General features: G+C 40.3%; 2 protein-coding genes across 15 annotated transcripts in view; one reads left to right on the forward strand and one right to left on the reverse strand.

Moving 5' to 3' along the window:
• LOC143213246 (uncharacterized) overlaps nt 1-17,962 on the reverse strand; it is a 322,622-nt gene that overhangs the window by 175,315 nt on the left and 129,345 nt on the right. The window lies entirely within an intron of this gene.
• Nucleotides 1-17,962, forward strand: part of Cyc (basic helix-loop-helix ARNT-like protein cyc) — a 68,243-nt gene that overhangs the window by 19,630 nt on the left and 30,651 nt on the right. For 3 of the 14 annotated variants that reach the window (XM_076432874.1, XM_076432875.1, XM_076432876.1), the window contains one exon: nt 1,901-1,960. Coding sequence is in view for 10 of the 14 variants with exons in the window: in XM_076432863.1 (XP_076288978.1) it covers nt 16,844-17,382 (539 nt within the window). In the remaining 4 variants the exon portion in view is untranslated. Of the gene's footprint in view, nt 1-1,900; nt 1,961-5,742; nt 8,516-9,786; nt 17,383-17,962 lie in introns of those variants that run through there. The other 11 variants (XM_076432866.1, XM_076432867.1, XM_076432865.1 and 8 more) reach the window with 10 other exon arrangements.

Consider the following 17,962-nt stretch of genomic DNA (forward strand, 5'->3'; position numbering starts at 1 on the left):
TAATTTTTAATTCGACAGTGATTTTAGTCACGGAAAAAAATTTTCTATTGTCACAGAATGTATAGCATTTTTGAAAAGAAAGAAACTGGAGGTTTCTAGCTCTAGAATGCGTTCAAATTGATTGTTGTATGATTATTGTTTACGAAATTACCACAGTTTAAATATAAACAATTCTTCGAGAATCAGGTATTCATTGTTCGAGTACTTCTCGGATCCGCTGTATTTCTGAAGTGTTGTTATTGTTGTTGCACACTGCCAGCTGTTTCTCTAGCTGGAGTCTGGATACGTTCCAGATATTATTTGCTATTGTTCGGGTGGACGTAAAGGGCCGTTTTTATGATCCGCCGACGCGACACGATAGGGGGATGTCGTCGACAAGACGTAATCTGTCAGCCGCACGCCCGATGACGTTTATATAATCACGTGGTGAAATTGTTGTACTGTTGTCGGATCTGGTTATGCAACCGGAATTCAACAGCATTCTCGCGACGAAAATGTGTGCCTGTTACAATAATGCACGCGTCGTTTCGTTGGATGTCAATTACTAGCCTGCGGATTTCATGCATTTATAAGACACAGCGTGTCTCTAAGGGTGGATTTATAGTAGAGCAGCGAGGTGAGTTGTGCGGTGAAAAAAAAAATAAAAACAAAGAAAATACATGTGTACTTTTTCATTAGTATGTGTCGAAATGTTCTCACGAATGTTGGTTTCTTTTCACCGCGCCGCTATCATCGATGCTCGCAGCTCCACTAGAAATCCACCCTAAGCCGCGATATACATAGTGAACATTGCAGCGAACCGTAGCGATATTTTGTTCCTTATTTATCATCCGACGAAACCAACCGCTGTGTCTCGTTAATTATTTACCACTAGACTGGTGGATTTTTATGCAAGATAAAAATGTACTTCTTTGAAAGGGGTGATTCCTGAGGTCATCTGGAGTAACTTTTTCCAATAAGAAAATGTTCTCCGTGGCTTTGTTAAGGAGCTATTCATGAAAAACACGGACCAATCAGGGCGCGTTAACAGGGGATCGGTTTCGATTCAGCCAATGGTAGTCTGCTATTGGCTCAGTCTAATTGGTCCGAGTTTTTCGTTAATATGTAACTTATTAATGAAGCTGTAGAGAAAATTCGATAAAGGAAAAAGTTATTGTAAATTATTTCTGGGATCACCTGTTTCAAGGAGGTAGAATATTTTTGGGACACCTTGTATGGACATTTATTTCTTCCCTTAATAATTTCAATGATCTGAAACAAGTACAACAGTATCTTTAAATTCGTTCTAGTAATTTTTGTCACAAGTGCATACACAACAAAGTAGAGTAAAAATTGTGTCGAGTATATTTGTTGAAAACTACGTTCTAAGTGGGTAAGAGGTGTTGTTCATCTTATATTGAACATAATGCTTCGCTCGCCGAGTAGGTACAGTCTATATTTTCCTGTTGATTTATTGGCCGTCACTCACTCCAGCGCGGAGGAGAACGCTTCTCGCCTTCTTTCACAGCTGAATGAACTATGCGTCGCTTAATTAACAAGTTCCCCGGGGCCAATTATAAAAATGTACAATGACCGAAAGAAAAGGGGATCCGTTAATTTGTCTCGCGATCCTTCGACGAATCACGGGAGCACTGAAATTCAATAAATTGTTTTTCCCGGTGGTAAACTGTTTCCAATCAGTCCTAATAATAATAAATGTTCAGCTAGTATGATTAGCAAGTATGTAGTTCTTATATCTTGCAATTAATGCGGATAATTTTTATTTTGCATTTTATTCGATTTATCAAAACAAGTTCCAATGAAATAGGAACAGCACCTTTGTTTTGTTATAGTTAATATACATATTTTATAAATATATATATATATGCAATATAATAATATTTGCACATTTTGGTTACAGACAAATGGGTCATGGCTCCAAATGAGTGGAGAGGTGGCACTGCTCGATGTAGATTTGAGGGTAAGTGAATAAATTATTATCTCATTTAGGAACAATGTGAAAGACACTAATTAAAAATCCACGATTTTAATCGAAACCAATGTGTAATATTGAAACAGTTTTAATATATCAATTGACCGAGAGTGTAATCGTTCGTAAGAACTGATACATTTTTAATTTCAAATTGTTCAATTTATGCAACCGAGCAATTGTTAACACGAATTTGTTTCTTCATATATGAAATGAGAATGAAGTGCTTGGTGTTTCAAGGTTTACTCGTTATAGAAGGGCAGTTATAGGGGCTGGAGCGTTATTATGGGTGGCGGTGTAATATTACGGAAGGTTGACCAGTGTTATCTTACCAATCAACGCGAGGGAACGAAATCTGGAAGAGATGTGTCATTCAAGAATCTAATAAATGAATATACTCGAGATATCTAATAACGTAATTGAAATTAAAATACATTGATTGCAAGAAACGTTGTTCACCATCTTATGTCAAAAATTTAATTACAATTTGATTATAAGGTAGAGTTCATATGCATGGACCACTGATGCATCAATAATAATAATATACAGAATGATTCTGGGAACTGGGACAAGTTACAGCTCTTTTTTAAGTAAAAATAGAAAAAAATTTGGTTAGTACTTTTATACGTGGGATAATAAAATGGATCGATCAGTTTATAAGGATTTATAATAAGGATTTTTCCTCTATCATTTTTTCTATTTTTACTTAAACAGACGCTGTAACTTGTCCCAGTTCCCAGAAATATTCTGATTAGAAGCCATTAATGAATATGATTACAATTGTATAACTGGCTGTGACGTGGATGTATTAAATACTTAAAGTAAGATAGAGTGAAGAGCAAAGTGCTTTTCTCATGAATTTCATAAAACTTTTAATGGAAGAACATTGCACAAAATTGACGATCTATTGTCATCGACCGGATCGAACGATCGCAGAAGACTGTCGAAATGTTTTCCATCGATTCAACAGCACAAACAGAGGTCAAGGACCACTAATTCGAAACGCTTCGTTTTCGCAATAAATAATTGGATAAGCTATGCTGCAGAGATAGGGTGAGGGGAGATGGTCGGGAGGGGGGGGGGCAGAGTGCGAAATCACAGTAAATTAATCGACGCAGACTGATCCTCCGGTTACCGAAAAATCACTATGTACTAATGAGTATCGAGGGACAGGGATTTAGGGGGACGAATCGCGAAAGACCTCTATCCTGTGGTCACTTCAAACGATCGACATCGATCATATATCGCCGAAAGGTTGGAGGGAGGGAGTTACCGGTTGCACCGATGAGAGAACAATTATTGTGTTCCGTTGGAAACGGGATTAATTCGCGCGTGATTAACGCTAATTAATGCTGCTCCCCAGAATCTGTGCGTCCATAGAGGATCAAGAGATCTCGCGGACGTCTTTGCTGCTCGCGTCACACAATGTTGCAAGCCAGCGAAATATTGTGGAGAATTCAGCATGGTTCCCAACAATATGGCAATGCAAATCTCTTTATTTGCTTACGTTTTTAAAAATGGAGAACTACTCGAGTTAGAACAACAATTTATCCTTTTTCGTAGAACTTCAGTGATTCTAACTCTGCAAGTTCTGCGAGATCTATTTTACCCTAATCTACAAATCGAGACAAAACAGTTATTCAAATTTAATTATTAATCATTCTTACACATTTTTCTTATTTTTAGTAGTTGATGTAAAATAGTCACTTTTAGTACTTCTTGAACATAACGTTAGAAGAACAGATGAAATGATCGCCAAAATGATATGAATCTGGCAGGATAGAGCAAACAAGATGTAAGAGAAAAATCGCATGTAGATAAGAGTTAGGTATTGACCATTACAGGGGAAACTTTTCCCATAAAACATCGTTGCTGTCTCGTATATATTGTCGATCGATCTCCTCGTGTTTACAGAGCCAGTACAAGATGTCCTTCAAACGTCATTCGACGTCTTTTTCATCGTGTCCACTTCCGCAGGGTCCATCTTCAAAATACTTAACACAGTTTCTATAATATTATTAAATTGATGAATTTATTTCCAATATTCCAACACTGAACTAAAATTTGATTCTCTGCTATACTCATTTCAACGCATATTTACTTTTACGATATACAATTTTATTGGCAAGTGCTTGATTTGCGGAGACTTTTCCGGCTTGTCAAGATATTACCATTTCTTATCTCTACTATTTCATAATTCATACACATTTACAAACAATAGGCATCTTATGAAAATTTATAGACTTTCTTCGGTCACGCAATTCTGCGCTGCAACTTCCAGGCAGCCGAATGCTTGTTTATTTCCCTGTTTCGTCGCTGGTTCCAGGAAATTCCCGCATGATTTCATGCGCTCGATAAATCAAGTGTTTCCTCGTTTCCTTATCGAACTTCGTACACACACGACAAGCATTAACCCCTGTCGGGTTCCGAACAATTCGCAGTTCGCTGGCTTCCGGTGCCAGATACCGCGAGAACAATTTCCCTCGAAACGCTCGCCTTCCAGGTGATCAAGTTCCTGGATTCGGAGAAAGATTCGTCGTTCGGAAAATTTGCCTCCGGCCCCTCTCCCGAAAAGTTTCTATACTGAATCGTGTTCAAAAACTCATTGAGGCCACAGAAAGACGTATTGATCATTAACAATTGATTTTATTAATAATAAAGTACCATATATTTTTTCTAATATACTTGTAACTTGCTCATATTTACAAAAGGTATGTTTTAAATTTTTATTATAGACGCAGACAAAAAACTGAAAAATCGTGACGTTTAATAACAATTTTTTAAAAATTATTCACACATTATTAAGTAAACTGTACCTTCTAACGTCTCAAAAAAAACTCAAGCCGTTTGATCAAATTCGAAAAAAGTTATTTGTTTTTGAAGCGAATGCTTTTTTTTTGTGTATAAATAATCTGTGTTCATATTAGTACGAGTACGAACTACTTTGCGGCCCTTCCTTTATTTTATTATTTATTCACGAACGACTAGAATATTCAAGTAAAACAATCCCGATTGTTTTCGATATATTTACTCTATCCGGCATGTAAGTAATGCAGTAAGAAATTTCAAACAGAGTTCGAATAACTAATCGCGAGGGTGACGAATTAATTTGTACGCCGTATATTCGTCTGGTAGTGTATCATCGATTGGCATACTCGGTTTAATACCGGGTCCGAAAAATGGAGCGTGCATACAACCCTTGAACTGCCTTATTCAGAGTTTCCTAGGGAGCCCTTTTGCTCGAAGGGGAAGAAACTGTTAGGGGCGAGTGGCTCATTGTTCCCAGTCCTGTCCAAATTCTAGCTGACAGAATCGCGGGTGCTTCTTTTCTCCTTCCTCTTCCTAACGACTTGTATGTATTACGTCACTTTGCATGGTCTATTCACACAATCGACGGGCGTACACTGACGTAAATGCGGAAGCGATATCGACAACTAATGTATTTAATTGCTAACACGCTGGCGCAAGTGCGACGATGCACAACAAGTGGAAAAAAGTGGCTGACTGATGCTTGGTCAAGAGTTCTAATGATTCACTGTGAGGCTAACAATTAATTAGGACATTTAACACTTAACCTACCGAGCACTAAAAGCGATAATAATGTTTTAGCTTATGAAAATGACAGTGCTCTATTTATTCAAATTTTGTACAATTTTTAGTAGAATATGTGCTTGGATAAAGACAGTTATTGAATCAATTTCAACTAAATAATTTCAATAATTCTAAAATGAAAAATATGATACCGGTCGTTTGACCGGCAGTGGTAAGTTTAGTGTTATTAATTAGCATTGATATAATTCAGTAAATTATGTTTGTTATACAGCAATCACAATGATCTATATTTTTCTAAATACACATGCTCGATATTGAGGAATCACATGATCAACAGATTGACTATGCGAATCCACAAGAGCACTAGTAGCAAAAAATAACATATGGGGCAAAAGGTTCTCTGTGATTAATTTTGTAATCGAACTTCGAACTCGATGAATATTTACTCTTAAAAAATATTATGCATATTTCCGAAAATGCTCGATAATAAGCGTACAACATGAATGAAAGGCAACAATGTTGATGGGTCTCGACGACGAGGTAATAAATATCATGTGCAAGTCGATTACTGTCGTATCGGAGATAACACTTTCGGAATTAGGGAACGTCGATCTTGCGATACGAATTGCATCGTGTAGTGCGTAGTTTCGGATTCGTTCCTAGGACTGTTATCACAATTGCATTCGAGTGTTTAGACACGATTGAATAAGAGGAATTTAAAGTTCTACGAAGAGATAGGTTCTTCCCCGATAAACGTGAAAGCATGCTTGAGCGCGCCAAAAAATGTAACGAGACACGGTAATGCTTTTACAAAGTACCTCTATACGTAATTGTCGGTTTATTAGAATGATTAGGAGGAGAAGTGCATTTTTATTTTGCATAAAAATCCGACGAGCACCAAAAATGAACTCGAGCCACCCTGATTTTGATGAACCAATCGGGGAGAAGCTATTTGCAAGACATTTCAGTGGCGAGCGTGCTAATTATATTTTCGGAGTGCAGTTGGCTGTGAAGCTTTCAGAAATATCAGTGATTGAGGTGTCAATAAACGATCCACTTTACACGGGGATGGAAATAAAGTGGAGAGAAAAAAAAACATTGGAAAGTTGTGTCGGGCATAATAGCACGCCGAGCAAAACACGAGGAAGCGGACCACGTGGTTTTCTGTCGCTGGCGGAAGTGGGAGTGACTAAATCCGCCCTACACCTACGCGATGCACGCCGTCAACGGCGCTGGGACAATAGTACGCAGGTCTAACCCCTTGGGAAGGCTGGCGAGTAGACCAATCAGCGTTCACCGATTCCTCCTCCTTTAGGAACTACTCGAAAGTTTGATCCGTGACGCGTGCATTCGTCGGTTTCTTGATCTGGATTGCGATTCTCGAGTAGAGCTACTCGAGCACTGTGAAACTAACAGTAGGGTGACTCCTCCAATGAATGAACACTTAAGCTGCGTGTTTGCTGAAATTAGTAAATCGTCAGTTCATTTCCTGGTGATATTTCTAAAGAAAGAAACGTCATTGTTAAGTTCTTACATTCCAGAACACAATGCTAATACAAATGTTCCGAATGAATCAGATTGATGTTCTTGATCAGATGTTCCTGATAATCAGACTGCGGATCTTTATGCAAAATAAAAATTGTCTGCACTCACTGCAAGATACAGGAGCCACTTTCAAATGACAAGTACCCATATGATGTCATAAATGCATAAAGATCCGCAGTCTAATGATAATTATCCAAACAAACTTGGGCGCCTTTAGGCGCTATTCATAGTGAAAAAGCACCTCTAATTGGTCGCGTATACGCGTCGTCTGTATCAGAAGCGTTAAGTGAGATTATTTATGTCGATGGTAATAAATAAACTCTCATGCGCAGATTGTACATCGTTTGTGAAATCGGTGAAAATTCTATCATCAGGACAGGTTAAACTACAAAGCTATAATGTTTAAATAACAGGCGATAATGTGATTCGGTAAGCGTAAGGCTCCAATTGAGGCGCTATAACGTTGTGTAATGATTACATTATAACGTTATAACTCTTTAGTGCTGCGGAGTCGTAATACTAAAGCGTGGCCAAGTCGTAACGAAGCGCAGTGATGTAACTGAGAAACTATAATGTAATAGTGGACATACACCTTCCACCATAAGATTGTCAACGCGATCAACAATTGGGTAGAATGTCATCAATATCTGCGTCTAATATAGTTACGCTGTATACAGGGTGGTACGAGCAGGTACGATGTAACGATATGGAAAAGCAAAATTTAAGAAGAAGAAGACCGGTTTATATTTTCGTGGTCAATATATATTGTTGACTTGACAATATTCTAGCTGGTGTCGATACAAATTCAATGACCTGCTGTACCATAACCTTAAACCTTGAGATAGCTAATTTCGGCTACAAAACACGGGTTTCCAGCCCGCTGTACGTTGGCCAAGGGACGAGGGAACGGCAGTTCCAGTCGCGTCCACCTGTACGGCAAGGGAGCACGTGGCGATCTCCTTGCTGAGTCTCCTAACTCCTCCACCACTATCAGGCGGTATCACCACCACCGCCAGTGCCGCCGGCAACCAACCACCCCCACTCGTTGTTTGTTGGCCGGTCAGGTGAAGAGTGCGCGCTGGCAGCCTCGGCGAAGTGGCTCGTTACCACCACCACCACCACCGCACGGACAGTAGCGGCACGGTAAACGATCGCGAAGGTTGCCGGACGCGTTGCTCTTACGTGTTACCGCGTTTCCGCCCTCCCGCTTGTTTCTTCTTCCTCTTCTCTCGTGGCCAGAGTGTGCAGCACACGTGCCCCGCCGGCTCTCTCACGATATCTACTCGGCCCGGTGAGCCGCGGGCGGCACGACCTCGTCGTCGTCGAACGGGCGCCCTCGAGGCACGAGGGCATCGGCCGAGAGGAGGGAAGGCGACAGGCCTTCCGCGCTCCTTGAGGATGCCGCCGCTTCCTCGTCGTCGACGGCGACGTGGATGTACGCGCTTCTCGGTAAGACTTCGGACCCGAAGATCCCCTACACCCTAAGGGACCAGCCCCCCACATCGCAAGACCACGTGGTTGCAACGCGCAAACCCAACGACTCGACCATAACTCGCTAGTATCGGCAATGTTTACGTGTATCCACAACGCGCGAGCCTTCATTTCATCAGGATCGGCAATTTTTACGTGGTTGCAACGCGCGAACTCAGCGACTCGACCTCACCTCCTGCGGATCGGCTGCTCATGTGCTTGTGCTAACTGATTCGCGACAGTGACGAGTGCCCATCCCCTGGACTAGGCTCAGAGCTGGATCCCCGTGTCTTGAAAGTCCAGTTGATCATGACAGTGATAAGGTTGCTTCATAGCGAAGCTTCATGCTTGGGTGACAGTGTCGTTCGCCGTGCAACAGTGACGAGTGTTCATTCTCCGATTGCTATCTACAGCTGATCAGTACATACGCACTTGTCGGTGATGCGTTTCTTCAGTCTTGTGATAGTGTCCTTTGCAGTCGGTGATCAGTGTTTGCGTATTCTTGCCTCGGCCCTAGCTGACATGTGCTTCAGACTCTGAATCTACATCCATGTCCTGTGCTTTGTGTTGGTTCCGTTCATTATGCGTCGGTTACGAGTGTCTTAACCTGGGCTTAACTGGCTGAGATGTTCAAAGTAGATTTAAAGCTCAATGTAGATTGTCCTGTTTGCCCCGATTCATTCGAACGTCGTGTCGTTGATGATGAGTGTCACGTAGTGAACTCGTCCTAAATTTGATGGAGCTAGACTGAGCTCAGTCGGTTCCCGACGGAACAGAAGCGTCCTCCTTGAGAATCATAAAGATTGGCCATTTTGGATGAAGATTGAATTGGCCATCACGTTTTTGGATTGAATTGACCATCCAGGTTGGATTAAATTGGCCATAGCGATCGAACATGTCCAATCCTCGGTGACGCTAAGTGTTCAAGCTATTCCCCATGTCCATTGTTTGAAGTAGGATGATCCTTCTCAGTGGTGTCACGTGCATCGTACTTGAGGTCGTTCTTAGGGTACCAATGCCTGAAAGACTCTCCAAATAGCAGCAGAAGGTGGCAGTGTGAGGTTTTCGTTGGTTTCTGTCGGTTGCTCAGTGAAGATATAGTGATAGATAAGTGATCGATTATCGTGAGGCTAGTAAATAAATCGGTGAATGATCCGCAGAGACGTGTCGATCAAATCGTGCGTCGTCTCTCTAGGATAGATCTGCGTGCCTGTGGACCGGTTCGGCAAGTGTTCAAGGTACTTCTTCCTAAGTTCTTCACTGATTCGGGATATAGTTGTCGAAACTGTGAGAAAGTATCGAATATTGACCAAACTGATCAGATAGTAACACGGTCTTAACTTGAATCGTTTGTAGAGATGAATCATTGTTTCGAATCGAAGAGTAGCATATTCAGTTTGCTCTATCAGATTTCACTCCTAGAACAGCAACGAATATTAAATGATTTTTTAGATTTATCAATACATAACTGGATCATTTGGAACCGTTGCCTGTTCTGTTCTTCAGTTTGCTCTACGCACCTTCTCTACTGGCCCTTTTGGTAGGTGTCTGCTTTTTTCTGAAGAATATTCCTTCGGTCTTCTCGCCATTCATTTTCTTATCCTCGTTACTATACACCTGATAACTAATTTGTTTCCTCTCTCATTGTTCTTCCGCCAGAAATCTTCTTTTTCGTCCTCCTCTACCTCCTTGTCTCAAAGATAATCGTCCAGCCGTTCCCCTGCAACCGTGATAATGGTCTTTGATCGTTCACTTCTGGTTTGCTACAAGCTGACATCATCTTCTTATCAGGCTATTGTACTTGAGCTATCAGTGTTAGTTTTCCTCAAGCGTCCAAGGTAAAGCTGAAAATGACTCTTCGCGTGAATTTTTACGAAACGTTCGAGTACCGTGACATTAGCGAACAGGTGGCAAGCAAGAAGTGTCTTTCATTTTTCGTTGTTCCAAGCTGATGACGGTTGTAATGCTGATTTTAACGATGAACGACGTCGATGAATTGACTCGTCATGGGTGCTCGTCCATACTTTCCAGTGATTGCTCGTTTTTCTATTCATTGACCTACAGTTAGATAGTGGCTGCTGCGATATCCAGCATTTTTCACAGCTGAATACTCGATAAGTCACTCGTGCGAAGATAATGAACGACGATAAGGTTCGCTGCAATTTCAGACGACAATTCGAGTCTGCTCGAACGTGTTTGCCGAGCCCCTGACGTTACGGTTAACGTTTTACGGCGGAATAAACATAAATAAACATTTTACGAAGAAGTAAAACAAACCATCTCCATAATAAATTGCATTTTCTACTTTTGTTTGTTTCTTCCTTTAACAATTTGAACAAGTTGAATTACGAATATTAATATATAATTATTAATATATTAATAATGATATTGATACAATAATCTTATTGTTATTATTAATATTATTACAATATATAATATTATATTGATATTTACTAAATTATTTTAATCTTTTTGTCGTTTTATTCTTCGCCTACTCGGTTTTATCAGAAATGCATAAAATCCGCAGTCGTGTCGTGTCATCATTGAAGTTTGTCATGCAATCGCAAAATGTGTTTTCATATTAGAATTGTAGATGTCGAAGTTATAAATAGTTCATTTACTCTTCCTGACATATTCATTGATTAATCACCGATGACTTCAGTTTAATCACTAATCTAACATTATCTTCGCATTGCTATGAACTTTATACTCACAATATTGACATACAAAACGCATGTCGCGTACGAGATTACTCTCTCGAGCATTATTTCGATTATCTCCGCCACGCGTGCAGTATTTTTCTTAATTTATCGTGTACTTGAACTTCATTTCTTGAAAGAATAACAAGTTATGTATTCGAAACTTTTCGCTAGATTACGATGTCTACGATTCTAGATTACTAAAAGCCTTTACGATAGATTACGGAGCATTTAATAACGATCGATTTAGTCAATGCATTCTATTTTGAGAAGACTGCGAAAATTAAGAAAAATTCTCAAGTCGTGAGTATTGTGAAGAGACGTGAATGAGTTTTATTCAGAGTCTAGAGCAGTGGTTCTTAACCTTTTTGAAGTCAGGGAACACTGCTGACTGTGAATATGAAAAATGTCCGGAACACCGAAATTAATGATCCAAAAAACAAACATTTTTTTTGCGGACCTCATACCAACCCTAGGCATTTTCGTCGTTCTTGAGACTTAATTTCTGGCTCAATAATCTCATAGGCACTACAATACATATTATTAATGTCAAAATTGTTGCGCGGACCCCTGGTAAAGGCTACACGGACCCCCAGGGGTCTGCGGACCACAGTTTAAGAACCACTGGTCTAGAGTATTAATAATTATGAGTCCGTTGCACAGGAATTTTGTCAAGTTATAAATTACGATAGATAGATCGCCGGGATTTTTTGCATACCGATCGCTAGCATCTCGGACTCTAATTTGCGATTACGAGGCGCGCGACGGAACGCACGAAGAAGAAGTCGCTGGTAGTTAATGATCTTTGCGCAAGGGAAAAGTCAAGTGAAATGTTTTTCCGAGCATAGGAAGATGGCCATTACAAAATTGTAATCGATAATGTTACAACATCGCCGGTGATCGTCGTTAGCGCGCAATTCTGCTACTTTGCAATTCGCCGTATCGTATAAATGATGCATTAGTTAGTTGATTACTGGGTGCAGACTGTGTAAGTGTTTCGAATTGTGTAGTACACGATCTTAACGGAGCTTTCTAACTGTTTTTGTTTAAAAAGATTGGCATCTTTTAAAGTTCGAATGGAAGGGATCGATTTTCAAATAAACAGTTGCATTAATTGTTTACAAATTTTAATAAGCGGATGGAAAAAAGAACATCAGGAAGATGGTTTAACACATTCCAGAAGAGTTGCTTGATCAGGGGAGGGAGCACGAATTGAGGGGAAGAAGTTACCCTCTCTCTGCCAGTACCGGATTAGTCACGTGACATTGTTATGCATGTACGACAGAGACGAGACGCATCACGTGACCAAGCTTTGGCGGGAGCGTGGGGGAATAATGCGTAGAAGGGGAAGGTAGAGTGGGGAGACAGACTCGGGTGGCCAGCTGGATCTGGTTGAGTGAACGTCTGGTACCAAAGCCTTTTTAATTTCAACCTATTAATTTTTATTTCTATTGCTTTTTATACTATTATATATTTATACTATTGCTTTAAAAAATATCAATTCCTAAAACCATGCACACAAATTCCACTGAAAGGACGCTACTGACAATCCCGATGCGACAATGTGAACTTGAAGTAGACACATGGGACTCATCGGTCGCATTGGCAATGAATGTGTTGTGTTCTACAATCGGACGAAAATATTTAAAAAATATCGATTTGTTTGACCCACCAAGGTGTACGTAGCCCCTTAATTGAAGATAACCGTGTACGATCCCTGTTTTCGCGCGATCGACGCAACGCAACGCAACCTAATCGGTTCCAAACTGATTGCGCCGGCGATACGTTATTTTTCGGTTACGTAATAGCGAACAGCCGCTTTCCTTGGCGAGCGTGTGGAAAATTTTGCGATTCCCGGACACATTTTCGGTTGCATAACGGCGACGAATTCGAAACGTTTTCGAACGATCTCCACGCTCTTGCAAATTTGTGCTTGAATAAATCCGGTAAATTATTTATGAAACGTTCCGCTCAACGGAACGGAATCAAAGTCCGCGTTGAACTTTCCTTAACAATGGCTTCCTAACGCTGTAACGTTCGCGGATATTTTGTGTTTACAGAATTTTCCTTTCAAGATTTTTCATTTCCAGCTGACGACACGTAACATCAAACGATGACTAAAAATTTGGTAGAAATGCATTTCCTGCATGACTTCATTCTGCGCATTATCATATCTAAGTGGTATTGAGCTTTGATCATCCGAGTAGCTGTAAAAGCTGACAACAGTCGTAACGTGATCTGTTTTTGCCATCCGAGGTCGCTCTTCCGGTCGTTTACCTTATTTCAGTTTTCTAAGTAAATCTTCTGCGCTTTATGCAACACCTAGTTTCTTCCACGGGTGTCTGAATATGCGGGTCATGAATGAAGTTGCGCATTTAACCCTTCGCAGAGGACCAGATTATGCGTAGAAGTCGAAAATGAAAATGGAAAACTGCGTAGCAATTTCGGATCATTTTAACTATGGAAATTAGGTACACGAGCTTAATGTCGCTACTATACCCACGTTAAACCTCAAAGGGTTAAACAAGCATTGCATTTTTGGCAATAATAATTTCATCAATAGAAAATTTCACTTCCATTGATGTACAAACTAAACTCAGTTCAGGATCACAGGTCTTATAAACCAGTCGAACAGTAAAATATTTACAGTTTTTAGAATAACGTCATCACGCAAACTTTGGTAAACAGCTGTTAATTGTTTCGAAGTCGAATGTCACTTATGCATTTGGCATTGTTGAAGAAATGATAAGGAACAATATCCAAATAGATATTTTACGACAACTTTCTTTGCTAACAATAGCATCGTGTTAAAAATTGTTCACTGCTCGTTCTCTACCATTTTTACAACTAAGCTTCGCAAAATATTTTTGCGGTACGTTCGTTACACGCACGCGTCATTTCCCACTTCTCAGTCACTTCACGTGTCGTTTCAACTGATAACAGTATGCATTTCCGTTTTCACGACAATGTTACAGTTCTGTGAACGCATTCAGTGTAAATGTCGTACTGAAATATTGTGAGAAGGTTTTTGTTTTAGTGGTAGTATTCATGTACGTATAGAAGGATATAAATACTGTATACACTTCACAGATAATAGGACGGTCCGGCGATAAGACATTTGCATAATAGAGCATCTAGACGTTCTGATAATAGAGCTCTACTGCTCCATTTCTCCCAGCCTGTTTATGCCACAATTCTGGAGACAATACCGTCAACAATTACAAAACAGTTGCTTCAACTATTTTTACAATAAATCTTCTATATTTATAAAACAGTTGCTTCCGGTGTCTTGTCGTATAAGTAGTCATCGGATTTTCTGCATTTATAACAAAACTGAGTATAATTCAAAACAGTAGAAACATTAGAAGAATTTCAAAACACTGTGATGTTACTTTCAACCTATCAAACATAATTGAGAAAGAAAATTAATTTTGCCTTCACTCCAGTTTGTTGCGATTCAGGTAGAAAACATTTTTATTTTGCATAAAGATTCGCTGTCCACTAATTATATTATTACTAGATTGGATTTTATGCATTTACGAAAATACTGAATAGATGAAATTTAAAACGTGCTAATGTAATGTGGTAATTAAAATATGACGTTAAATAAATAAAACTGAGTTTAAGCTTTTGGACGTTCATAATGCCAGCAACAATTAGCCTAATCGCAGTAAGTTACATGAGCTCGTCGGGACGCTCTTCCGCGAACGGCCGGCGAAATGTCATAAAAATATGAAATTGTCTGTCAGTCGGTGCACGGCTGGCCATAGATCACTTTGATCGGCCTTTCGTTCGTCGTCAATTTGTCAGCCGGCTGCCAACGGGCAAGTGATTGCGACTGTCATGTAGTTGTCTCTTCGTGACCACGTGCCCCCACATTGTCTCTTTGAAAATTTAATTGCCTTTAAGCGCACTTTAGGAGCTTCGTTTACTCGAACATACCGAAGGATGTATTTTTATTTCGGAGTTATTGGAACCGGTAGCTAATAAGATTTCACGCGTGTCTAGCTGTGATCACGCAGCTGGAACCAACGATTCTGTTTACAGTCAATTATATTAACAAGACTCGTATTGCCTTTAAACACTTTTCAATCTGTGATTTGCACTGCAGTCCACCGCGTAATTACTGTTGATCTACCGTATTTACACTTGAAAAAATTGTTAGCTAAAGATATAAATAGAAGAAAATATGCTGTCGAGATAATTTATTAACAGCTTGCAAATATTTAGTCATTTATACATATGCATCATGTGCATGCATCATGTCGGCTCTTTTTTATATTTGTTTACATGGTATTAATTGAGGGAAATGGAAGAAGATCGTATATCGACCCAGCTGATTGAAGTCGACAAATATGTTTCCTTTTACCTTTTGTAAATCATCAAAAAAGACCCATTTTTAATTTAATTTGTTGTAAGGTCGCGTAGCGATGTATTTTCCTTAATGTCTGAACGAGGTGAATTAAGCGACTGGTGAATTAAGTATGCTAAACAAATTCGAAACAAATACGATCTGAAGTAATAACCATTTAATTGACCAGGTCATAGTATAATTAGTGTAATTTGTTGTTATCGTAATCGTCCCGGTGTGATCGCGTCGCGGAGCTGAATAAATGAGACCGGTGCACAAAGGGACCGTTTATCCGAACTCGATGACAATCAGCGGCCCGTTCAAATACGAGGTCAGTGATTTAGAAAGTCGTGTTTTACATCAACGCAGTCTGCGATGAATAATTACACGACCACTTACGTAATCTGCCAACTAGAATCTTATCAAACTCTGTAACACGCGAAATCTATGCGCATCGTTCAGTGCCAGAAGAACGTTCGACACGATTGTCCGACTGAGAATGGCGATGGTTCCATCAAGAACGATATTTCTTCAGCTTAACTTTAACTGTTTTCTGGCTGAGTGACTAGAAAGTGAGAATTTTGGCAATTTTGTTCTTCATCTTATTCTTAATCAAGTAATATCCACACTGACGGCCGATATCACGTGCGCGTGACTTCGTTGAATCAGCGTCCTCCAACAGGTGTCACGCACACACGTGACTTTTGTATTGTATTCTCCTGTCGTTTGTAGCCTTTTTGTTCGACATCGAAGAACTTCTTCTTTAAAAATGGCTGGGACCTTGTTCCTGATTAGGGTATCTACTTTCTGTGTTGGTCCTATCTTGGACCTAAGACCCGATCTCTATATTGGTTGAAACACTTAACCCTCGGACAACGGACGATTTTTATAGCTATATAATTGGCAATGCTTAGGACCGTTCACTGCTCTAATTAATAATTTTTATCAATATCCCCAATGAAACAGCTGTTTAGTTATTCCAATTGCCACAAATTGAGTACTTAAATGACAATTTGGATGTTCCCGGTCAAAATAGATTCAGGCACAGCCGTCGGAGGGTTAAAAACACTCGGGAACACTTGCAACATACAGGAACCTTGCCCCTAAGGTTTTGATCTCAGCTCGAGTCTTCGTCCTCATAGTGTTACCCTTATTTCTAGAAGAAGTCTCGAATTCGATCATCCTAACCTTGGTCGCGTATCCGATCCTAATGCTGATTCTAGTCTAACATTGAGCCTAGTCTGTGCGTCGGTCCTGATGTTGGTCGTCCGCGCGTTGCAACCACATGGTCTCGAAAATCGGTGTCGGAATAAAGGAACAGGTGTTTACGGGTCCCCAGACGAGGGTGGATTACTGCCAGATAGCGGCGGTGTCGTGGAGAATGACGTTGTGGTCGGCGATGGCGCCGGCGTGAACAGCTGCGAGGTGCCTCAACATCATCAGCAACGTCTTCAACGTCACCGCTACTATCGGGAGCAGACGCAGCTCGAGGATCATCGCCAGCAATACCAACAGCGGCAGGAAGAGGAGCTGGAGGACCTGCTGTGCTTTCGTGGACCACCAGACCAGGAGATGGTGGCCCAAGAAATGGCACAGAGTTACACGCAGCTCCTCCATCCGAGTCAGGAGCCGCAGGAGTACATCTCGTTGGAGGAGCTACAGCCGAGGATCCATCAAGATCATCATAGCAACCGGGGCCAGGTGGTCACCGGTATGTCCTCCACCGGGACCCAGCTCTATCAGCATCATCAGCACCATCCCCCGCGCTGTTATTATAATCTCTCGGCTGTACAAGAGTAAGTGGAAATACATGCGTTGTTGTCGTGTTTTATGCGTTCGTGTCGAAGGCTAGACTCTCCGAGTCGAAATAAAGGGGACGTTCGCATGAATATGTGTGTGGTTATTAATGTCTAGCTTTACAGTTGCTGAATTGGTGTTTTAAACAATTCTGTCATCGACTGTAGCGTCGATCCATTGACAGAACAGTTGGTGTACGTTGAACTAATAAAAGTGAAGTTATTGTGGACATGTCTAATCGATATTTTATTATTACATATAGAACATGGATTCACAATCGTAGAATTACTCGAAGGATTCACCGATGTGTAAATGGTACAAAAGTTGATTAATTACTGGGCAGATTCATGTCGTCTAAATGTTTATTATCAGTAATGTGTTCAGTGATATAAAAAGACTACTAGAATGTAATTCAATTTTTTTTACTTCTAAATACAGTTAGTTAATTTGACGATGGATCTTTAAGAAAAATACGTACAATCCAGTGGTGTCACCGCCGCGACAATATGGCTGCCGACTATGCAGAGTCAGTGATTTCAATGAACGCATGATTCAGCATTATTCAATTCAGTGTTTTGA

The sequence above is a fragment of the Lasioglossum baleicum genome, chromosome 11, assembly GCF_051020765.1.
Source record: "Lasioglossum baleicum chromosome 11, iyLasBale1, whole genome shotgun sequence".
Classification (NCBI taxonomy): domain Eukaryota; kingdom Metazoa; phylum Arthropoda; class Insecta; order Hymenoptera; family Halictidae; genus Lasioglossum; species Lasioglossum baleicum.